This window comes from Polypterus senegalus, chromosome 5, assembly GCF_016835505.1.
Source record: "Polypterus senegalus isolate Bchr_013 chromosome 5, ASM1683550v1, whole genome shotgun sequence".
Taxonomy (NCBI): Eukaryota; Metazoa; Chordata; class Cladistia; order Polypteriformes; family Polypteridae; genus Polypterus; species Polypterus senegalus.
Window position 1 is genome coordinate 49,977,447 of NC_053158.1, and position 25,930 is coordinate 50,003,376.

Consider the following 25,930-nt stretch of genomic DNA (forward strand, 5'->3'; position numbering starts at 1 on the left):
TCCCCCGGGACACTTGGTGGCAGCCTTCCTGGTGGACAGTGATTCCCCAGCCTGTTGCATGGCTCCATGGGAAACGGAGTCCTCCACAGCCTGGTTGGCGGCTCGGATGGCCGCTACAGGGAGCTGCATGGAGTCAGCAGTCCGGCTGGACGATTCTTCAGCCCCACCCAGAGGTGCAATCAGGACCAGGTGGTCAAGCACCTGGCACACTTCCGGGTGGGGTATAAAAAGGGCCCGCCACCACCACTCAAGGTGCCAGAGTCGGGAGGAGGAGTGGTGCTAAAGGAGAAGAGAGTGTCTTGTGGTGTAATTGTGCTTTTGGGACTGTGTTGGGCTGTGTGGCACGGGGAAGACGTGTCCCACAGCTGAAGAATTAATAAAGCCTTTGTGTTAATTTGGTACGTGCCTCTGCGTCAGTCTGTGCTGGGTCGGGCGCTTATATAGCGCCTTATTAAACTGCGTAAAATCGTTATTAAAGAAAGCTAAAGTATATCTTTTTCTCTCGTGATTTTTGTACCGCCGTAATTACTATGGGAGGGATATCACCTTTTATATCATATTTCTATATTTCTCGGTTACTTAACATGCCGCAATTTCAAAAGAACACATTTCCGGAGAGCTAGTGCCTCCAAAGGAAACAAAGTCATTGGGGAGGAACTAAGTGAACTAAATCTGACTGGATTATAATAGTGCAATCATCTTTAAAGTATCCCTGAAGGCTAAGGAAACATCTGCCAACTATACTGGACCAATTATTGTGGCCAAAAAGGTGACCCGAGTTGTGCGGCAGCAGTGCTAACAACTGCACCACTGTGCCTCTGTGAGAACAAAGAAGAAAGAACGCAGTCAGAGACGCACAATCAGATATTTTGTAAAAATAAAGTGGAAATGCCAAAACCGTACTCAAAAGTCAGAAAAAATACATAGTTCTTTTTAAGGTAGAGAATTCCAAGTGCCTTGTCCTGATTGAACCTGGTGGCTCATTTAGGCGTCTTGTAAATAGCAATGAATCTTTCATCATTATTATTATTATTTAACAGAGACTCCAGTGTTTGGGGCAGGGGGCGTCAGGCACCTTCAAGGTTTGTTCTTATCTTCACATGGCTAATTATGTATGCATTTGGCACACCTCTTCCTCTTATACCGACGTGGAACTTGAAGATAGATCTGTACATTTGGCAATAAGCAGAGATAACTCGTTATTTATTCTGTATATGTTTCATAAAAATAAAATTTTGAGAACCTGCATTATTTACTTATATGTTCTACCTCTAACTAAGTTCCACATAGTCCATAATGAAAATGATCAGCTATTTATCCAAGGGGGAAGGGGGTTTGTTTTTTTGGGGTGGGGGTTGGTCGGTCTAATTCAAAGTTGACTGTTACAGTGTCGGGGGAAAATCCCATTGACTTCACAAAATACTATGAAAGGCAGGGGGAAAAAGTTCTCCTAAACTGGCCAAATTATAAGTAAAAATTTGACGAGCAAGGGCAAACATGAATGCAAACAATTCCCTGGGAATAAATTGGAGATTTGATTATTGTTGTTTATGATCATTACTGTACAGTGTGTGCATGTGTACAGAATACAATGAAATTCTTTCATGTACCAATCAGCATGGAACACATTGATTACTAATTATATTTTTGATTTTTTAGATTAATCTACTGAATGATGCATCATGTACTTTCCAGTGTATTTTTAAATAGATAACTTTGGAATACAAATAACCTTCTGCAAACCAAATGAACTAGCTGTAGACTTATATACTTAATCACCTAGGTCTGTTGTGATTGGTTAACTTACATTAAGATCATGCATGTCTGTGTGATTAACCAAGAAATATTCTTCCATTGTCCAATAATAGTGCCAACTTTGGAAATTCCCGGAAAGTATTCTGGTACTTGAGTTTCAAAATCGAGCAGCCAAGTCTCCTGGGACACTTGACTCTGATTAGGCTGTAGACTCCCATGTAATATTAATCTATCTTCTTACCCATAGATTCCTGGAATAGCCTGTGTGTTTGAATGGGACTACTGTGCTTTTAAAAATGTATGTGACATCTGCTTCAAAATTTTAGGCATTTAACATTGTCTTTTTAAGTCCTGCCACTCTTCCCCTGAAAAGCTCCACTACTGGTGCACCACAAATTCCTGGCTACAAAATATTAATAATGGTACAATGAACAAGACTTAGCTTAAATGTATTTGGATCATCTCTCGGTAGGAGATCCCTTGTGAAAGGCGCTACACAACCGCTGTGGTATAGAAATGACATTTTCTATGCGATCCTGTAAATTTCTGCCTGACAAACTTGAACTACATGCCTGTGCTTTAAGAGAAAAATTATTTTGAGAAATGTGGACGCTGCCCATCCGAGCTTAACGGGAAGAAGGTCCAAACAATTCCCAAGTCCAAAACTTAACTTGAAGAGGTCGGTACATCTTCTTAGATGTAAACCCTCCATCTTCTTAAAAGAATTTATCACAAAAGCAACGTTGAATGTTGCGGGGTTTTAGTGACCTGAACTCACCTTAAGGGACAGTAAGTAGTCGTGAAGCGTAACTTACAAAGAGAGTTTTGCTTGGATGGAACCAATCACAATCATTCGCAACGATTTACACTCTCCTTGGAGCCAACGGGGCACTCGGTTACAAACAGTGCTAGAAGAGAGGATGCTGCATAAAACTGCAAAGCTCTCGACCTGGCAGAGCTGCCCGACATTCCGCGCCTCCGAGAGTCAACTTTGTTCTCACGACCCCTCGCCGCGGAAGGCAGTGTTGTCTTCACATTGTTTACAGCTCGGCGCAGTTAAAAAGTAGAAAGACGCAAAGCTGTTTTCCTCGTCTCTTCTATTATCAAGTACTGCCAATTAAAACAAGGTTATAATGTGGCAGTTTCCACGACAGTCACATGGACGAATAAATAAAACTTCTCTGTCAGAACGCGCCTGGAGGTGAACGGCTCAGCGCTAGAGTCCACAGAGGAGGGCTGGGAGAGGGTGACACGGGGCGCACTTTTATGAGATAGATCAGCATGTTTGTGTTTACTTCTTTTCAATATCAGTAAAGTAACTCTCACACAAATAATAATTCATAATGACGATATAAAAATGGTGTCCACAAACGAAGTGATTAGTTCCTGTATTATAATATGTTCTGTGGTTATACATAATTTCCATTTCAAACATGAAAAGAATTTAGATATATATATATATATATATATATATATATATATATATATATATATATATATATATATATATATAGATAGATAGATAGATAGATAGATAGATAGATAGATAGATAGATAGATAGATAGATAGATAGATAGATAGATAGATAGATAGATAGATAGATAGATAGATCAATTTAGCAATTTACTGCAGTTGGGAAGGATCAATTAATCAGTTTGTAAAAGGCAGTGCTTAGGCTATCTGTAACATGTTGTTAGTTTGCAAAGTACAGTTATATTAATCCTCCTGATTAGTCAGGTAGGAGGAAATAAATGTTCCTGAATAAATTTCATCTCGGTCCTGTTGCTGAAAAGATACAGTAAAACACCGGCAATTCACAGCTTTCTTCTGGCATGGTGCAATTAAGCTCAGATGATTTTGCATAAATTAATCACTGCATGCAATATGTGCTCAAAAATTAAATTTGTCTGTTTTTATGTGAACAATTTTAAGCCACTTAAACAACAGAACAGCCTCATCATTGCAGGAGACAGAAGAATGTTAAAGGTTTTGTTTGAGATTTGCAGGCAAAGTGCTGCAGTTTCACAGTTCCAAAAGGCAATCACATGAATCAAATGTAGTTTAGTCACTGTTCATTTGGAGTTTACATCTTTTCTCTGTATCTGAAGGTTTTTCTCTGGGTACTCACCTCTTAATCCCACATCCCAAGAAATATTCCAGTTGGTTTGATAATCTGCTAAAAAATTAATTCTGCATCAAGGGTGCAAATCAGGGTAAACTAGTAAATTCACTGCTACAAATTCAGGGTGGATTTCTGTGTATCTGCTTGTGAGCCTGAACTGGAAAAGAAGGCTCATACAACGTAGTGGATAAGCATTCCATTTTGACATATTTTGAAACCAGATGAAAACACATTTTTTTAATCTCTGCTACATGACAATAGGGCCCATTATGCATAATACCGTACAATATCAAAATTAAATACAACATTCTCAAACACACCTAACCAAATCAATATTGCTAGGAACCTCATAACTAGAGGAGAGTTTATACACATGGATTCAATGTAAACTTTGAAATGCAAAGATATTTTAAGTAATTTTTGAGTACTGAATAACTCTGGAGATGCTTAAAATACAAAACCACTGCTTGCACAAGTATAATGCTCACAGTAAAAAGGGCATGACATTTAGGAAATATTCCTTTAACAGCTTTTAAACTTGAAATGCAGTGGCATGGCAAATAAATAAAATACATGTCCCCTTTGCCATGTGAATTATGAGCACAAACTAAATATTACATAAAAGTATGCAATGGAGCTGTAACTAAAAGGGATTTGGTCATTTTGGCATGGTTTCCTTAAAAAGTAAATATGAAAAGAAAGTGGTACCAGGCTTTTAAGTTCTCCAAACATATCAAGGAGTGGACCTCTTTTTTAAAAAAAAAAAAAAGTTTAAAATCAAAACTGATCTGAACCTCTTAAACTTGTCAGGTGCAATTTTACACTGTATTTATTATTCATGAAATGAAAATTGTTATAAAATCTCTCACAAGGAAATACTTACAGATGCATTTTATAATAAAATGATTCTTAAACTGTTCCAGCTTTTGAAGAATGTATAGTACAGTGGGCTACAAATAAAGAAAAAAAGAATCTGCAAAACAGAATTTCGATCCTACAGATTTTTTTGCCACCACACTCCTATTCTCATTTAATAATATATCTTAAAATAATAAGGTTCTGTCTCAATATGGCATGCTAGCAGTTTTTCCAGAATTTTAATATCATGGTTTAGGAGTCCAAGTAGCTGGGATGCAAAAAAAGATCTAAAAGTTTCATCCCCATTATTAGCAAGGTTCTCCCCAGAAATTTTTTCCAGCCAGGTGGCATGAAAAAGTAGCCGGGTGGGGCGGGACGGGGAAATTTGTTGGTTAGTTAATTATTATTAATTATTTTCCAATGCTTAATATGACTTCCTTTTTTAAGATTTGACACTTGTGCAAGAATATTTTTTATTAAATTTAAGAAGTATCCAATTCAGGATCCTGCAAACCTAACAAATATTTAAAATAACAATTATTATGACATAAACCAAGAGGCACAAGTATTGTCACTGTCGGGAAGAAAAGTGAAAACAATGAAAAAAAATTATGAAATATTCTTCAAAGCCAACTTGCATATGCAGACGGTGTCTTCAGTTAAATATTTATTTTTGTTTTCTTCCTAGAAAAGGAACAACCCATTTCTTTACAGTGTTCCAACAGCTTTTCAAACAACGTTGTATGTGGCAACTCATTTTTTGCCAACCAATACATGGCTCTGAAAGCTCCCACAAAGGTATCTCTAAGTAAGTTATTTAACACAGATACAGATCTTTCAATTTGACTGATTCCAGTTTGCTCTAGTACACGCTTTCCTAAAAGGTCAGCAGAAGACTCAATGTGCGTTTTACTTTTTTCATGGTCCAGCAAGCTTTCTTTTTGAATTCTTGTGCATGTCACATTTACTCAAAGTAACTCCCTCTTTGGGGGATGTTTGTTTGAATATTTCATGCACAATGAGCACCACATACCACGTTCTCTGACCATTAGTCAATCAAAATCTTTAAACCATTGTTTGTTTATGCCAGATAAGCGGTGCTTAGATTTATCAATTGGCAGAGTGTGTGCTGAAGAGATTTCCCCTGATGGACCAGCCTCTGCAATGTCTTTGTCTGAAATTGCCACGTGAGGAGTTGACGCTGCACCTTTATTAGTTTGTGGCATCTCTTTTCTGAAATAACTGGGCAGAGTTGTTTTCTGAACACTTTTTTTGCTCATGTTGGTAAAACGTTTGGAAAAAATTAAAAGTACCTATGAATAAGACTTTTGAGTGGGAAACTGTGAGCCTGTTGGATATCCAATGCACACTTGCACTACGGCAGGGCAAGATATGTACAAAAAAAAAGGAATGGCAGATGGGTCTCTTTAACAAAACTACAGAAGCGTATTAGGGCCACAGTGAAGAAAAAAAAATACGGGCACATTGAAGAAAAAAAAACTATATGTCGAGAATAAAGTCGACATGTTGACTTTATTCTTGACATTTCCACTTTATTCTCGCTGTTTATGTTGAGATTAAAGTCAACATTTCCACTTTATTCTCATAGTTTATTTTGTCATTAAAGTAGAATCTCGTAAACTAAACTTCACCTTAAAATCAATGTTTAATTTACTAGATTTTCTAAAACCCCGTCATAAGGTAGTGTAGTGCATTAAATGCTTTGTGTTAAGTGTTCCCCGACCGAGTTGTTAATCACTACACGCTTCTTAACTGGACTTCCTTTTGCATTGAGGAGGCACTGGGAGGGATTGTTGCACAGAATACATTCACTTCATGATATTCCTGTTCTCTGCACATTTACAATGCTAAGATACATACTTGATATCAATTTCATGATGAAATGCATTAAAGCATGTATTAAACATGCACGGTAGTGTGGCGGTAGAGCTGCTCTCTCGCAGTAAGGGGTCCCCAGGTGTATGTTCAGTGTAGAGAACTTTATGGCAGGTGTGACATGGCTCCAAAAAACTGGATGTATGAATGGGAATCGCACAGGTTTAACTTAAATCTATACGAATAAAAGGCAAAGCCCTGACTGACTCACTCACTCACTGACTCATCACTAATTCTCCAAGTTCCCGTGTAGGTAGAAGGCTGAAATTTGGCAGGCTCATTCCTTACAGCTTCCTTACAAAAGTTGGGCAGGTTTCATTTTGAAATTCTACGCGTAATGGTCATAACTGGAAGCTATTTTTCTCCATTTACTGTAATGGAGTTGAGCTCGAAAGCCGTGGGGGGCGGAGTTTCGTGTGACATCATCACGCCTCCCACGTAATCACGTGAACTGACTGTCAACGCAGTGCATAGAAAACCAGGAAGAGCTCCAAAAAGCGCTGAAGAAAACATGCATTATATAATTGAGAAGGCAGCGAAACAATAAGAAGCGAGATACTGACATATACAACCATATTCATGAGTGCTGCTACTTTGGAAACAATGCAAGGTGTAAACCTAAAGTTTAAATTAAGTTCATAGACAGGCTGCCGCTCATGTTAGTCATGCCCACGGTAATGGGGATACAAGTTTAATGAGAGGACGCAGGATATAAATGAGAGTTTTGATCACTTTGTAACTAAGTTAAAATTGCACGTGAAGGGCTGTGCTTATGCAAATTCCGAGAGACTGTGTTTGTGGGGGATTGACAGTTAAGGCGTGGGGAGTCACGTCATCATCTCCCTCCCATTCACCTCATTTCGCTCTGAGCTGAGCTCCGCAGCTAACGCACACAGTGTTACGGAAGCGACTTTGTGACGCTGCCACCAAATACTCACAGAAAAATCCACAAGTTAATACACACGCTGTCTCTACAGTTTCTCCACACTGAATCCTCCAGGCACTACTTACAAAAGGTTACATTGACAATCGTGTTACGTTATTTTTAAAATGTTTCCTTTTCTTAGCACAAGCACAGCTGAGAAGCTTTGATGCATATGCTCCATAACGTTAAAAATCACGCATTTAATCACACTTTGCAATACAAGAAAGGGAACTTCTGTCAATGCATGATTTCATGGTACACCGATTGCATTGATCAGCGCTTCCCGATTCATTTTACCCTTGCACACCCTTGGCTTGAGAAGTATGAAAAATATGAGGTTAACACAGAAAAACAGATCACCAATTGAAGCTTTATGAATAATCGATTCGCCATCAATAATTGTTTTGGTAAAGCCATACTCAGTGTATTCATTAGATGAACGGTAAAAAAGTAAGAGCGAGGGGAGGGTGACTTATTGAGGCACGCAGGCAAAACCACAATAGCACGCGGCTCGATGTAGTGCGCCAACTCGATCTGAATTGCGATCACATTCAAAAATATATCTTTTCAAGTTCTATTTAGTCCATATGTGTCAAACTCAAGGCCCTCGGGCCACATCCGTAATTATATCCGCCTGCGAGATCATTTTATATATTATTGTTATTAATGGCCCGGGGATATGAAGCGCTGGTAACACAATAAACTACAGATCCCATAATGCAGCGCTTCAGCTGCCTTGCCGAACACTTAACGCGTTAATCAAGTCTAGCTTATGATGCTGCAAGTTATTGTGAAGCTAGCCCACACGATGCCAAAGAGAAAAGTTGATTCTGAAAATAGAGCCTTTAAAAACCGATGGGAGGCTGAGTATATGTTTACTGACATTGCCGGTAAACCCGTGTGTCTCATTTGTGGAGCTAATGTGGCTGTAATTACAGAATTTAATCTAAGACGGCACTATGAGACAAAACATCAGGATAACCTGAAAGACCTGAATGCAATGCAGAAGATACAGAAAGCAGAAGAGTTAAAGAAGAATCTGACACTTCAGCAGACGTTTTACCGTGCAAAATCACAAAGTGATTTCAAGTGAAGCTGCTTTTATGGGAGACACAAATGCACCAGTGCAACTTGCCCCACTTTCCCTGTTGCCAAGTAATGTTGAACCAAGTCGGCACAACGGTGTTCCCAAATACGCACTTTGCTGATAAACTGAGCGCACTGCGCACTGAGTTCGCACGGCGCTTTGGTGACTTTGAAGAACAAAAAGAATTTTGAGTTGTTTGCAACCCATTTGCCGTCGATGTGGAAACTGCACCTGTGCAGATTCAGATGGAGGTGATTGAGCTGCAGTGTAATGGCACACTGAAGGCAAAGTACGATACTGCAGGGCCCACACAGTTTATTCACTCCATTACCACAGAAATGCTCCAGCTCCGTCTACATGCGGCTCGAACCTTGTGCATGTTTGGTAGCACATATCTGTGTGAGAAGCTCTTCTCAGTGATGAAGACTAACAAAACAGCACACAGGAGTCGCCTCACTGATGAGCACCTGCAGTCCATCCTGAGAATCTCCACAACACAGAACCTCACACCAAACATAAACAACCTTGTTGCCAAAAAAAGATGCCAGGCGTCCAGCTCTGATAAAATGACATATGAGCAAAGACAACTGAATGATTTGATTTGTTATTGCTGAAAAGAACAATTTTATTTATATTTCCAGGTTTTGTTATGCAGCATGTTCATATTTGAATTTGTATAATTTTGACAGGATATATTTTTATGGAGAGCAAAATCTTTTGGGATATTTAAAATTTAAGTTTATTTTTATATAAAATTACATAAGAGTAAAGAAATTTGAATGTTTGTTCTTTTAACGTTTACTTTATTTCTAACTTGTATAATTTAGACAGGATATATTTTTATGGAGAGCAAAATATTATAAGTTATTTAAGGTTTGAGTTGATTTATTCCGGAATAATATTCTTGTCTGTTTTTATTCATATTTATGTTCAAAAAAGTTAAGTTTTAAAAGTTTTAAAGTTTTAAAAGTTTAGTTTTAGTGTGTTCAATAAATGTTTATCCTGTTGCCCGACCTAAAATGTGTTTTGGATTTTGGCCCCCTGTGCAACTGAGTTTGACACCCCTGATTTAGTCGACACAAATATCTTTGGTTGGAATGTAAGGCTTAATTTACTCTTTACATTTGTATGGTGAAGAAAAATTTATGCAATGATGCCTACATTTAACTTCCATTCCTACCAAAGATATTTCTGTCGACTAAATAAAAATTCCTTCTATTTAAAATTTAAATAGAACTTGAACAGATATGATAGTTCATAATATCCAAACAGACTTGCACATAAGAGCGGAGTCATCCGTTTTAACAAACAGCGTATTGCACTGATACTGAAATAGCCTGCCCATTTAATTATTTAGGAATGGATAAATAAAGATTTTGTACAAATAATGTTTTTCATTTTTCTTCCTTGATGGATTCTGCCACCCCCAGCAACAGTTGCTCGCACCACATATATGTGTGTGTGTGTATGTATATATGTAGATGTGTGTGTATGTATATATATATACATATATATGTATTTGTGTGTATATATATGTGTGTGTATGTAGATATGTATATATATGCATATATAAGTGGATGTATATATACATATATATATATACACATATATATACATATGCATGTATATATGTGTATATATATATATATATATGTTTATATGTGTGTGTAAATATTATATATATATATATATGTATGTATGCAGTAGCAACACTCATGACAATGACAACACAATTACATTGTCAATCATGTTACGTTATTATTAAAATGTTTCCTTTTCTTTTTCATTACTTCTTTAACACACTACTTCTCCGCTGCGAAGCGCAGGTATTTTACTAGTATTGTATAAATGTTGGATTCTTGATCTGGTCGTTGGAGACACAAACACAGAATTCAATGGATGTTCTTCTGAACGGGCTTTCTTTATTGCATGCGTGCTGTCTCTATCTGACGTACCAAAACCCCAATTCCTATCCTTCCCTTTTCTTTCTCCACATAACCAATCTCCACACAAATAACACAAAGCATTTCCAGCGCTACATCATTTATGACGGGGTTTGAGAAAATCTAGTAAATTAAATATTCATTTTTAGATGAAGCTTAGTTTACAATGTTCTACTTTAATAACAAACTACGAGAATAAAGTCAACATGTTGACTTAATCTCGAGATAAACAGCGAGAATAAAGTGGAAATGTCAACTTTATTCTTGACATAAGCTTAGCAGCACTACACAAACTGCACTGACACTGAGAACAGAGACGTCACTTCCTGACGCCCTTTTTCTGATATCTGATAGGCTGGTTCTACGAGTGTTTTTTTTATTTTATCAGTCTTCCTCTCGCCCGCCCACCTCCACACCGTCTTTGCTTGTGAAGTGCCGCTCCGCTCCCGCTATTAGCATGTACAGCCTCCTCTCACCTGCCCACCTCTCCATACTCCTTGCTAATGTAATTAAACTGCTCCGTCCCTGCTATTACCATGTACACCCCCCTCTCGAAAGCCAACCTCCCCATACTCTTTGCTTGTGAACTACACTCCGCCTCGTCCCCGCTATTACCTTTAGCACCTCGCAACTTGTGATCCTACCTTTAAAATATTTGCCCACCTGCCCGCTCGTCCCTTGCCATCTCTGCAGATCATTAGATCTGCGGCTGTCATCTCACAATGTCATGTGAGATGACAGCTGGGCACTCAACTAAATTAGCCGGGCGGAGCACCCAGCTAAAATACTCTAGGGAGAACACTGATTAGTATTCAGTTATGCAAAATTTGCACCTTTAGTGCATTTGCTATTGAAGGGCTTATTATGTACCTAAACGACCTCAGGATCTTGATGTCAACCATTTTCCTTCCATTTCATATGTGATTTAATCATGTTTTAGTACTCATACAACTGTATGAACAACTCAAAAAGATTTTCCAATTCCAGCTAAACCAGCTTCTTACAAACATATCCTATCTTTCCCTATTAGACAGCATGGAGTCACAAATTACTTTTACTGTAAATTCAGTATATCTGCTCCAATTGAAACATTTTATCAATCATGAAAAATCTGTCAAACTCAGACATTACCTCAATAGCTCTAAAGCTGAAGTACTTTACTTTGTCATGTTTTAATCGTTTCATGCTTTAATCACTTTCCAGCATCACTACTATGATGATGTCAGGTGCCACCGCGAGTGGCAGCCATTCCAGCAGCTCCATGTATGACTTTATCTTACTACCTTTTTTCTCTATTTCACTGATCATTCCTACCACTTTCTTCTATGTGGACTCATTCTCTGGACACTTTTTGCTACTTGGACTTGGATTTTTATACACCGAGACTTGTCTATTCAAGTGTTCAAATTCAAGCGCTGAGAACAAATGCCAATGCCGGTGTGGCTCGCCGTTTACCTGACGAGGTAAGAAGGTGGAATCAGGGCAGCAGAGCCGGCGCTAAGATAAAAGCCAAGCATCTAGCGAGAAAGTGGCGCTACAAACCTATGGTGCCTTCTGTGATCATAGGAAATGTGAACGCACTACCAAATAAGATCGACAAACTGGCTGCGCTGGTGAAAAATGTCAGGACCTAGAAGGAATGCAGTTTGCTGTGTTTTAGTGAAACGTGGCTAACAACTAACATCCCAGATGCTAACGTGGAGCTACCCGGGTTTAGCACAGTTAGAGTGGACAGAGACGCAAGTACCTGCGGGAAGCAGAAAGGAGGGGGAGTCGCTCTCTATGTCAATACAAGGTAGTGCAACTCTGGACATGTAAACGTTAAAATCTCCACTTGCTGCAGGGACATCGAACTGTTGGCCGTAAGTTTGCGTCACGACTACTTGCCCAGAGAGTTTGGACACGTCATTGTTATTGTTTACATCCCTCCTCGGGCGGAGGTGGAGACAGCGGGTGACTTCATTCATTCCGCGGTTGCAAAGTTACAAACACAGCTCTCTGAGGTGCTTGTGCTAATCGCTGGAGACTTTAACCATGTGACGCTAGACAAAACATTACCTGCCTTCTCCCAGTATGTGGATTGTAACACCAGGGAAAATAGCACTATTGACCTACTGTATGCAAATGTTAAAGACGCATACAGCGCCATCCCGCTGCCTGCGCTTGGGAAAGCAGATCATAACCTGGTTCTGCTTCAGCCTCACTACAAACCAAGAGTGAGGGAGCTACCTACAACCACACGCTCATTCAGGAAGTGGTCTCCTGAGGCAGAGCAGGCTCTATGAGACTGCTTTGGAACTACGGACTGGGATATCCTGCAGGGGTCACATAGTGAGAACATTGAGGAGGTTGTTGACTGCACTACTGACTACATCAACTTCTGTATGGACATTGTAGTTCCAGTAAGAACTGTACACTGCTATACTAACAATAAGCCATGGATTACAAGTGACATCAAGGCAAAGCAGTGGGTCCAGATGGAGTATCGCTACGACTGCTGAAGGCCTGTGCTTTGGAGCTGGGGAGTCCTCTATAGCGCAACTTCAACCTGAGCCTGGAACAGGGGAGAGTCCAGAGGTTTTGGAAAACATCTTGCATCACCCCAGTTCCAAAGGTATCACGTCCTAGTGAGCTGAACGACTTCCGGCCTGTCGCTCTGACATCACATGTGATGAAGACCATGGAGCAGCTGCTGCTTCACCACCTGAGGCCACAGGTTCACCACGCCCTCGACCCTCTGCAGTTTGCATACCAGGAGAAGGTGGGAGCGGAGGATGCCATTATCTATATGCTACACTGATCCCTCTCCCACTTGGACAGAGGCAGTGGTGGTGTAAGAATTATGTTTCTGGACTTTTCTAGCGCCTTCAACACCATCCAACCTCAGCTCCTTAGGGACAAGCTGACAGAGATGGGAGTAGATTCATATCTGGTAGCATGGATCGTGGACTATCTTAAAGACAGACCTCAGTATGTGCGTTTTGGGAACTGCAGGTCTGACATTGTGGTCAGCAACACAGGAGAGCCACGGGGGGCTGTACTTTCTCCGGTCCTGTTCAGCCTATATACATTGGACTTTCAATACAACTCAGAGTCCTGCCACGTGCAAAAGTTTTCAGACGACACTGCTATAGTGGGCTGCATCAGGAGTGGGCAGGAGGAGGAGTATAGGGAACTAATCAAGGACTTTGTTAAATGGTGCGACTCAAATCACCTACACCTGAACGCCAGCAAAACTAAGGAGCTGGTAGTGGATTTAAGGAGGCCCAGGCCCCTCATGGACCCCATGATCATCAGAGGTGACTGTGTGCAGAGGGTGCAGACCTATAAATACCTGGGAGTGCAGCTGGATGATAAATTAGACTGGACTGCCAATACTGATGCTCTATGCAAGAAAGGACAGAGCCGACTATACTTCCTTAGAAGGCTGGCATCTTTCAACATCTGCAATAAGATGCTGCAGATGTTCTATCAGACGGTTGTGGCGAGCATCCTCTTCTATGCGGTGATGTGCTGGGGAGGCAGCAAAAAGAAGAGGGATACCTCACGCCTGGACAAACTGGTGAGGAAGGCAGGCTCTATTGTAGACAGGGAGCTGGATAGTTTGACATCTGTGGCAGAGCGATGGGCACTGAGCAGGCTCCTGTCAATGACAGAAAATCCACTGCATCCACTGAACAGGATCGTCTCCAGACAGAGGAGCAGCTTCAGCGACAGACTGCTGTCACTGTCCTGCTCCACTGACAGACTGAGGAGATTGTTCCTCCCCCACACTATGTGACTCTTCAATTCCACTCGGGGGCTAAACGTTAATATTATACAAACTTATTGTTGTAGTGGGACCCGGGCTCCTCCTGGTGAAGGACAATTCCTGGCCTTGTGTAGCCAGAGTATGTAGGCACTTCCTGGAGAACAAAGGCATTGACGCCACTGACTGGCCCGCACATTCTTCAGATCTAAAACCAACTGTGAAGCTCTAGGTCATTATGCCCATACATTGTCAGACGTACATATAGACACCTTGGGCCTATATACACTACGGAGTCACATTGTGAGTTGCCATGATGAAATTCAGGCAAGTTGGATCAAACGGTGATTTAAATTTTTACTTTGATTTTCAGTGTGATTTTGAATTCAGCCCTCAATGGGTTGTTGATTATGGTTTCCATTGCCTGTTATTACATCATTTTGTTGTCAACAAACTACATAATATTGCTCAGTAAAGGTTTTCCACTTGAATATTTCGTTCATCAAGATCAAATGTATGATTTAAGTGTTCCATAAATTTTTTGAGAAGTGGGTATTATCAGGATACTTGTTATCCTTATAGGATTACCCCTGGCAAATTGTTGTTATAAGGATAGATCACAGAGAATACATTCAACTTATAGGATATTTCTCCATAAATATAGCGAAACTTCTTCTACAACAGAGACATCAAGACCAGTTAGTGACTGAGGGCCAGTTGACGTATATTGGGCATTTGGGATCAGACCAAAAAGGCTATTTGGAGTTGATATGTGGAATCACTATGTGTAATGTCTGTCATGTTATAGGCCAGGTGGGACAAACAAACCACAGGCATGTTAACCTAGTACATAAATGAAGAAGCAGTTGAATGTACTTAATATACACTTAACAAAACCAACTTAATAAATATTTCTTTCTCAAGAACCTTCCAGTCTGTGTTTATAATTAATAAAAATGAAATACTACTAAATAGTAAATGTCTATTATGTGCATCTTCAGTATCCATAAAAGGGTCTTTAAAGTGCACCACTCTGTGCTGTTATTTTGATTATACTTAAATTATAACACTTCTATTATAAGTGTATCACAAGCAAGGCACAAAGAAAAAGCAAAGCATCATTTTTAATAAGACATTTTTCTTTTATACAGTTACCAAAAAATTACACTAAACTTAGATTTAATTATTTATATTTATCTTATTTATATAAAAACTATTAAATAAAAATGCATACCTTAATTTCTCTGTCTCTGCTTTAATTTCATCTGTAAAAAGAAAAAAATATATAACTAAACAAAACACACAAATCATGTATTATACACCAAAGTGAATATTAACTATTTTATTAGAAAGAGATTTTTTGTACAATAACCACAAGTCAAGAAAATGAAGACTCCAACTAGCCAAATGAAATTATTGCAGTGTCACATGACAAGCATGTTGAAATTTGTATGCAGAGATATAAAAATTCACATTAAAAAGTTTATTTCATTTACAATCTCCACAAAGTTGAAATACAGTATTGATTGTTGTGTTCACAAGTAGCTAGAAAAATAAATTAGAAAAACAAATTTACTGAATAATGTAGGACTGCAACAACTAATCAATACCTTTGATCAAAATTAATGATAAAAATAGTTCACAAAGAATTTTGTTAATAATTATTTGCTTTGTTATTTATTGCAGACATACAGTAACGTCACTGACCAAAAGCAATTCTAATTAAATTATGAGATTTGGCAGAGAAGGAGTATTTATATAACTAAAGCAGAGGATCAAAGGCAAAAGAATTCAAATTTGTGGAGTAAGAAGTCTGTGTCTTGCAAAATCCATAAAAATTAGCTCCCATGCTAGGGGAGCACACTCCTGTACATTTGAAAACATTGGAGTAATAGTAATCCTTCTCTCATTTGCACTTAGGGATAATCTGGAAGCACTGTCAGTGTCACTTTTTTTTGTTTTTATTTATTCATTTGTTTTTTTTAATTGACAATTCAAACTTCTTATCAGTGCAGAATCAGTAGTCATCCACAACCCATAAAAGTTCTTTGTAGTGTATTTCTTTTGCTGCCATCTAGTGGATAAAAATCAAAACATACATTCACGGCAACCTTAGGTGATGTTATAGTTATTTCAGTCTTTCCAGAATGTTGAAAACAAGCTTGTAAGTATTAAACTAGACTCTATAGGTAGTAACAACACTTATGCATATTTTTGGCAAATGTAATATTAAAGCATACTTGTACTGCTATGAAGGAGAGCACTGTGCAAAAAATAAACTTATTTTTCTTTATATGACTTGCACTTTTGCACAAACTTTGCATTTTTTAAACTCGATCAATATACTAATCAGTATTAACTGATTAGCAAAAAAGTCGTTAGAACAGAATTTTTATTATCTCTTTCAGGTTTAACATTTCATCACATACATTATACAAGGCTTAGATGATCCTGGACTTATTAAAACTAATAAGGACTTTTCTGATTTGACAACCCAAGACAATATCATATAAAATTTGAGGTTGTGACATTGGAAGAAAGGGCATTTTTTTACAGTTTCATAATTTTGGTCTCGTCCGTTACGGGAGAAGGACGTCTGAAGCGGAGCTCTGTTAGCAGCGGCTTATTTTTTTCTTATTCCTTATTATCCCGAGGTATCCTGTATTTACCCAATCCGAGGAGTTTCTACTACAGTATATAAATATGAGTAACAAGAAAGGCGGTCAGAAAGAGATGGAAAAGAAACTTAAAGCTACACCCAAGTCTAGGCAGGCACTAGGCACCTGTTCAGAGACTGGCCTGTAACAGGCAGGTGATAGCACAGACTTCCCAGGAACCCTCTCCACTACAACATCTCCAGTCGAGAGCGAAAATGGGAGCAAAGGTGCAAGTGATGCAGGTCACGATAGCTCGCCGATTCCAAAAGATCACTTGAAACAAGAGATGACCTTGCAATCCACGCATTCATCTAAACCTCGCGAGCCGGAAGCATCACCTGTAGCGGGGTATGCCACTTTACCCGCAGTGTACAAAAGCCGAAACGATTTGTCTGAACTGAAGGAAATGATCGCAACATTGGCCACAGCCACTAGTGAGCTCAAGAAAGACATTCAGAAAAATATGAAGAAAGAAATAAATGTCTTTCTCAAGACAACCAAGAAGCTGCGGCTGGAGCTGCAGGATATGTGGCAGGAATATAAAGACTTGGAAAAACATATATATAATCGTTTGATGTAGTCTTTAAAGATATGCTGAGAAAAATTGAGGAACACATTCAGGAAAATGCGTCTAAACTGAGAGAACTTGCCGATCAGCTGGAAGACATTAAGCAGACATTCACAGCTCAAACTGAAATAGCGGACCATTTCGCATCTAACGCCGATGGAAAAGCTACAGCTGCGAGTTCCGAATGCAAAAACTCGGAGACAGATTTACAGCTCTGGAAGATGGAAGCAGAAGGAATAATATTAGAATCGACGGTCTACCTGAGAATCGTGAAAGTCCAAACCCAGTGAAATTTGTAGCTGAACTATTCTCAAAATTAATTGGAGAGGACTTTAAATCAGATACCAACATAGCAGCAGCTTATCGTAAACGTGGATCAAATACCTTTAGACCTAGGTCTTTAATTGTGAACTTCAAGAGATTACAATTTAAGATTGATGTAATGGCACTTCTCAGACACAAACAAGAGATTATATTTGAAAATAACCACAGTCGTATTCCCCCTGATTTCTCACCATCAACAGCTGCTAAATGTGCAGCTTTTTACAACATTTTAAACAGCAGTTACAGAAAGCCAATATCAGATACAGCTTCTTGTATCCTGCCAAACTGAAAGTGGAAATTCAAGACAAATATCACATCTTCTCTCCCACGGATGAAGCAGAAAAGGAATTAAGAAAGCTGATCCCGACGCTTTTTTGAAATCCGAAAGTGAGTCGCATCCTGTCATGGTATGGCAAGAAGATATTACCTACTGTCTGATCTGCTTGCAATGATACGTTAACCATAATTATACATCCTTTTCTCTTCTTGGACACTTTTTGATTATGTTTATGATTTAATTATAATTGTAGGCGTATGTGTGAAAGAAATTAAAGTAGGGTTTTTCTTTGGTTTGTTTTTAACTATTCTAAAGGAGACTGTTTAACACCATACCCTTGGTTTATTGTTATTATTATTATTGCATTAGGGTTAACTATGCTTATCCAGGGCCACTTTTAAACACCACTCCCTGGGTTTACTGTCTTAATATTTCATGACTGTTGATAGTCTGTTAATGATTTTATTTTGTGCTTATAATATTTAGACTTTATCGGCAATAGATATCTCTACTTTTTAATCCCCAAATGCCGCTGCTGGGGGTCTTGTTTTGTTTTGGACGTGCTCTGTCTCTAGGTATGTCAGAGGACCGGCACTTTGTGAAGTGGGGTCCAGCCACACGTGGGGAGGCAAAATTGGGTGGGGGGATAAGAGGGGGAGAGAAAGAGAACAAGCTATAACTAATCTATTATTTTAATCCTTATAATGATAACTACCAACGTAAAAATAAGCTGCATGGCAATATCTCGTGGGAAAATTGTAAATTAAGGTTAAAGCTATCTCACTTCCAGTTAAGACTACAAAATGACATCAAAAACTCAGAATCAATGTCTCCATGATGGGACAGTTAAATTTGTGAGCTGGAATGTTAAAGGCCTGAATTATTAGATGCTATAAAGTCACTTCACAGCAGGAAAGTAGCAGGCCCTGATGGCTACCCTGTAGAATTTTATAAGAAATTCTCCACTCAGCTAGTTTCCCTCTTATTAGCAACATTTACAGATGCTAGAGACAATCAAATTCTACCTCAAACTTTTCACCAAGCATTAATCACCATCTTTTCTAAACAAAATAAGGACTTATTACAATGTGCATCATAGAGACCAATTTCACTTCTGAATAATAATGTTACGATATTCTCCAAAGTCTTAGCTAGAAGGATGGAGAAAGTGCTGCCTTCGGTAATATCACAAGATCAAAATGGATTTATTAAAGGCTGACACTTCGCTTCCAATCACCAACGCCTGTTTAATGTAATATATTCACCAGCAAAGTCAAACACCCGAGATGATATTATCGTTGGGTGCAGAAAAAGCATTCGATATGATTGAATGGAACTACCTTTTTACTACATTAGAGAAATTTGGGTTTGACCTGAATATTTGTGCATGGATCAAACTACTATATACCAATCCAGAAGCCTCTGTTTGTATTAACAACATTTGTTCAGACTACTTTAAACTAGAATGTAGTACCAGACAAGGATTCCCCTTGTTACCACTGCTATTTGCAGTCGCCATTGAACCACTGGCAGTTCACTGTTGAAATGCTTATCAGACAAAGGGGATTATCAGAGAAGGACTTGAACAGATATAGTACTGTATATATCAGACCCACAAAATACTGTGTCTGCAGTCTTAACAGCACTTACAGAATTTCAAAAGATCTCTGGTCACAGATTTAATTTTAATAAAAGTATGCTCTTTCCAGTGAATTTTCAAGCACACAATATTAGATTGGGCACCTTACCTTTTATCATTGCATATCAGTTTAAATATCTAGGGGTAAATATCACAAGTAAATACAAAGCTCTTTATCAACAAAATTTCGCTGTCTGTATGGAAAGAATTAAGCAAGACTTGCATAGATGGTCAACCCTTAATCTCACTCTAGCTGGAAGAGTTAACGTTGTTAAGATGAATATCCTTCCTAAGCTTCTCTTTTTATTTCAAAACATTCCAATATACATCAATAAATCAATTTTAAGCAATTAGATTCAACCATAACCTCATTTATTTGGAACTCAAAACATCCACGTATCCAAAGAGTGACCCTACAAAGACCTAAGGCAGAAGGTGGCATGGCTCTACCCAACTTTCAGTTTTATTACAGGGCAGCAAACATACAAGCTATAAAAACCTGGACACAAATAGATGAACATACACAGGCTTGGTCAGCAACAGAAATACAATCTTGCAGTGCTTCTTTATATTCCCTGCAAAGTGCCACAATAAATGCAAGTTATTTAAGAAGGAGAATCTTTTATCTATGGCACCTCTGCATGAGAATTACTTTTTTCAACCCTCGCGAGCAGTTTTTAATATCTGGAAAACATTTGGGATTAAATTGCTTAGAGATCTTTATATAGACAACATCTTTGCATCCTATGAACAATTACATTCCAAATTTAACTTTCCAGCAAAATATTTCTTTCACTATCTTCAAATTAGAAATTTTGTCAAACAGAACCTGCCCAATTTTCCTCATCTCGCACCTTTCTCCATGCTGGAAAAAATGTTGCTCAGTTTGGAGGACTCAGACAGCATTTCTGCAAAATATAAAATTATTTTATAGCCCCTCCCTTTCAAAGATCCAAGAGGACAATGGGAAAAGGATCTCTCACTCAACATATCAGAAAAGGAGTGGAAGGTAGCAATGCAGAGAATTAACTCAGGCTCCATATGCGCAAGGCATACAATCATTTAACTCAAAATTATATATCGAGCACATCTGTCATGTTTAAAATTGTCCAAAATGTTTCCGGGGCAAGATCCAACGCTGCAATCAAGTCCCAGCCTCACTAGGACACGTTTTGGGCCTGCTCCAAATTAATACCATTCTGGACAAAAAAGTTTAAGTGCCTTTCAGACAGCCTTGGTGTCACAATCCCTCCTAACCCATTAACAGCTGTGTTTGGTGTTCTTCCAGAAGGGCTTAAAGCGGAGAAGGACAAACAAACTGTAATTTCCTATACTACACTATTGGCAAGCAGACTTATTTTGCTAAACTGGAAGAATCCTAACTCTCCTCTTTTAAGTCAGGGGGTAACTGATGTTTAATACTATTTGAAATTGAAAAAAAATTAAATTCTCAGTTAGAGGATCAGTGCAGAACTTTTTCAAAACCTGACAGGATCTAATCAATAATATTTTAGAATATGCTCTTAAAGCACTGAGGAAATAATTCTCTTCGCATTTCTTTCTTTTTTTTTATCCGACTATTAAACATCAATTTATGTATTTTGATCAGCTTTATGTTTTACTTCGATGACCATGGGTGGGGGTTGGGTTGTTTTGTTTTCAATCTTATTTTTGGTAAAAATTGATCTCTCTATATGGAATGATTATAATAAAATCAATAAAAAAAATTGGCGGGTAAGCAAGTGGCAAAAAAGACATGAGAGCACAACTGAGATGCACAAACATTTGAACAGTACACCAGCAAATACACCAAATGATCTGCGGTGATAAAATATTTCTAGACACAAAAAGATGAACAATGATGTGAAAAGATATGATCTTTCAGTCAAAATAAACTTGGCAAATTACATAACCAAGGAAGAACCGAGTTTCACACAAACAAATCCACTTGCTTTGCTGTAAAAGGAAAACAGTCTGGACTTTTCCCAAACAAATGTTAACTATTTTCAATCATTAATGCAGACGTAAAAAAAAAAAAGAAAGAAAGAAAAGAAAATAAACAGATTCTTCAGTGGCTGAATATTGTGGTGGACAGATATTTACATGATAGTTTGCCAGTAAACCTTCTCTTTCAACGAAAGTGAAGAAAAAAAAGGCAATTTGTATGTTTAATTTTGAAGTGTGTGTTTAGTATGATTCTGAATATATGGTATGTGTGCTTTCATAAGTCAAACTGCAAGTTTTGTTTACTGAAAACTATTGTTTTCAAGTGTATGTGTGTGTGTTCATTGCACAGCCAGAGCCAGTAGTGCTGTGTTATTTATATTTATTACTATTTATTTTAATGTACTGTAAATGTTATAAAAAAAATTATACAGTGGAACCTCGGTTTTGCAGCATAATTGTTCGAAGCGTGCTCGCAATCCAAAGCACTCGTATATCAAAGCGAATTTCCCCATAAGGAATAATGGAAACTCAGATGATTCGTTCCACAACCCAAAACTATTCATATAAAAATGATTAATACAAAATATAAAGTAAAATACATAATACAAATTAACCTGCACTTTACCTTTAAAAAGAATCATGGCTGGTGTGAGTTTCTAAACTCATGTGGGATTCCACCCAACGGGACGACACGCAGAAGAGCATCCAAAAGCCATGCAGTCTCCCAGCGCTGTAGCAGTTTGCCGTATAAGCGCATCCAAAAAGATCACAGACATGCTATAAGCCTGTCGTCAATGGGTCATACAAGGAACATTATAAAGATCCCGCTACAATAAATAACAGCGCTGTTGCTGTTTCAAGCTGAATAAAGCTGGTGTTAAAGTACTGAGACTCAGCTTCGTGTTTTGGGGAGCAAGATGGGGACTCGCACTTCACAGTGCACACACACATAGTTACAATGCTGTAGTAAACAGTATACGCTCGTACGGATGTTGACCATATGAGTGAGGCACACAGACTCAGACAGAGAATAGGAGACGATTGCCAGAGAGAGAGAGAGAGAGAGAGAGACGCGCTGGGCGAGCAAGCGAGCGAGATAAGGAGAGAGAGAGAGACACGTGCTGGGCGAGCAAGATAAGGAGAGAGAGAGAGAGACGCACTGGGCGAGCGAGATAAGGAGAGAGAGAGAGAGAGAGAGAGAGAGAGAGAGAGAGACGCGCTGGGCGAGCGAGATAAGGAGAGAGAGAAAGAGACGCGCTGGGCGAGCGAGATAAGAGGAGAGAGAGAACCACCATCAGCTCAGTTGTGATCACATGACGCTCAGCAGACAAAGTGTATCCATACTACTCGTATTGTAAGACATCGCTCGTTTAGCAAGTCAAAATTTATTAAAAATTTTTGCTCGTCTTGCAAAACACTCCTAAACCAAGTCACTCGTAAACCGAGGTTCCACTGTATTTTGTTTATAATGTCTACAAGTAGTTCATGTTTTTTTTTTGGCTTTTTTTACAACCCAACCAAACGATTAATTGACAAAATAATCACCAGATTAATCGATTATCAAAATCATCATTAATTGCAGTCCTAGAACACACTCCTGACCAACCCCAGAATCTACTGGAAAAAACATTGATGTTAGGTCTCCACCCCGAACAGCACTCCAATTACCAGTGTACAGACAAGCCATAATATCCAGCAATTTCAGGCGGATCCCATAAAGTCTCAGGACGTGCCACATGGCAGCTTGATCAACCAAGTTGAACGCTTTATGAAAATTGAGAAAGGCTGCAAAGAAACTCTGCCGATACTCGCATTTGCGCTCGATAAGTACCCTCAGTGCCAGGATATTGTCAATGGTAGACTTTATAGGCGTAAACCAGACTGCTCTGGTCACTGGCAGGTGAGTTTGTGATCAAGGATCCTATTGATGATGACCATCACAAGGACCTTACCTGGCATTGAGAGCAGTGTTATCCACACCCTGTAGCTGCCACAATCCAGGCGATCACCCTTTCCTTTCCAGACAGGGACAACAAGTCCCACTTTCCAGTCAGTTGAGATAATGCCTGTCTCCCAAATAGAAGCAAAGATTGTCTGCAATGCCAGGAGGACAGCCTTATCACCAGCCTGGAGAAGTTCACCCCAGATATCACAGAATCCTGCAGCCTTCCCTACCCTTCGCTGGATCGCCACCTGTGCAATCTCCATGACATTGGGAGGTTCACAGCTAATTGGAGGATCAGCATCAAGAACAGTGAATCCAGAGATGTCCAACATCCTACCTGGAGGATCAGCTTTAAACAGCTGCTTAAAGTTGCCAGCCCAACAGGTCACAATTGCAGCATTATCTGTAAGGACTGCTCCATCAGTCACCCTGACTGTGACTCTCTGTGGAACAGATACGAATGTGCATAATGCTTTGACTTCTCTGTAAGTGGAATGTGGGTCACTACACCATAGATGGTGTGTCACTTGCTCACATCTTCCTCTATCAAACACCTCCTTATCTGCCCTCAGAGACCTCGCAGCCGTCCTTCTAAGTTCCCATTACAGATCAGAACTGCCATCATGCCATATGCTGTTACTTCTCTTGACAATATCCAGGGTGCCCTGCAAGATGAAATGCCTCATTCTGGGAACACTGGCAACACCAACACAACCCTCAGCAACCGTCTCATCATGGAAGGTCTCCTGCGTCACATTAGAATTGCAAATCTGTAAATTCCTCACACAAACTGTGTGCAAAGAATTCACAAACTGGGCATTTCTGTAGACACCGCAGTTCTGTAGGAGCTCCCAGTGTCTGCCCACGAAGATGTGATCAATCTTCTTCACTGAAACACTAGTATTGGAGTAGCAAGTCCAGCGATGTGGCTCATGGCAATGGAACCAGAATCCAGTGATCTGCAGCCCCTGACCTTTATGCAAAGTCAAGGAACATGGAGCCACTTTCACCATTGTGACCACATGTATGGGTACCAACATAATCCTCATTGCCAGCCCTGTCATTGAAGTTACCCACAAACAAAGTAGTAACACCTCATGGGCACCTAACAAGTGAAGTTGCAAATAAAATGTCTTGGTAAGGAAGACATCACTCACCATGGTCGGAGCACACACTGAGATAACAAACAAGGCACCCAAAGAGTGCCTTAACCAGAGCCTCACAATATGCTTATTGAATGCAGCGACATCGAACACCATCAGGATGCGCTGATCCACCATAGCAACAGCTATCTTTGAGTATGACAGCCATCAAAGTGACCAGATCAATAAAAGGTGTACCCACCTACAGAGATCGGGCCAGTCCCAGGTCTGTACCTCAGAGAGTACCGCTACTGAAATGTGGAATTTACAAATCTCCACCAACTGCAGAGGCAGATGATCAACATGATCATCAAGGTTCTGAACACGTACATTGAAATGCATTTCAGAGGTATTCAAAATTACCACTAAGTGAAAACATTTTTTTCATCTTTAGAGGCAAACAAACTAATGCTAAATCATCCATTGATGTATTTATTTATATTTTAGTTAAGGATTTAACGTTAATGCAGTACACTAGTTTTAATCTCAGCTAGAATGCCTTTTTCCACATAAATGTTTTAAATTGACTTCTACAACACTCACATCTTTTATATTGATTGGGGTCAGTTAAATGGAAACAAAAACCAGCTGGATTTGAATTAATTATGATCTGGTCCCATTCCAAACAGGTTTTCACTTTACCACCAGGAAGATCATATGCCTTGGATAAAGTACACATGCACGTTCAGTATGTTACAGTCAACACAGACACTTTATGCCTGTAAAATCACCATCCCTAAATCCCTCACTGTGATCCAAAACAGAAAAAGCATTTACAGCAATGAACTTTTAGCTCAAACTGCACTAATAAATACATATATAAGGATTACTGAACACTACTTAAACTTTCCCTTTATTGCGGAGCAGAAAAATACAATTATGGCATATTATATAAAAGATGTATTTCAGGCTTAGCACTGTTATGATTAGACAAACCAGTATCACAATCAGAAGATGCACACTTGTTTTGATTACACAATGAACCTGAAGGAGATCAAGAGTAGGCTGCCCCCTAACACTCCCTTCTCTCCAGTCCCTAAAACCTGAACAACTGAAACAGGATATCGTAAATGCTACAGTAGAAGTTCTATAAAAG

The 25,930-nt window shown here is 39.1% G+C and overlaps 1 protein-coding gene across 2 annotated transcripts in view; it reads right to left on the bottom strand.

Annotated features, from left to right (window-relative positions):
- arfgef1 (ADP-ribosylation factor guanine nucleotide-exchange factor 1 (brefeldin A-inhibited)) overlaps positions 1–25,930 on the bottom strand; it is a 216,419-nt gene that overhangs the window by 125,783 nt on the left and 64,706 nt on the right. For both annotated transcript variants that reach the window (XM_039754611.1, XM_039754610.1), the window contains exon 2: positions 15,570–15,600. In XM_039754611.1, the coding sequence (XP_039610545.1) occupies positions 15,570–15,600 (31 nt within the window). The remainder of the gene's footprint in view (positions 1–15,569; positions 15,601–25,930) is intronic.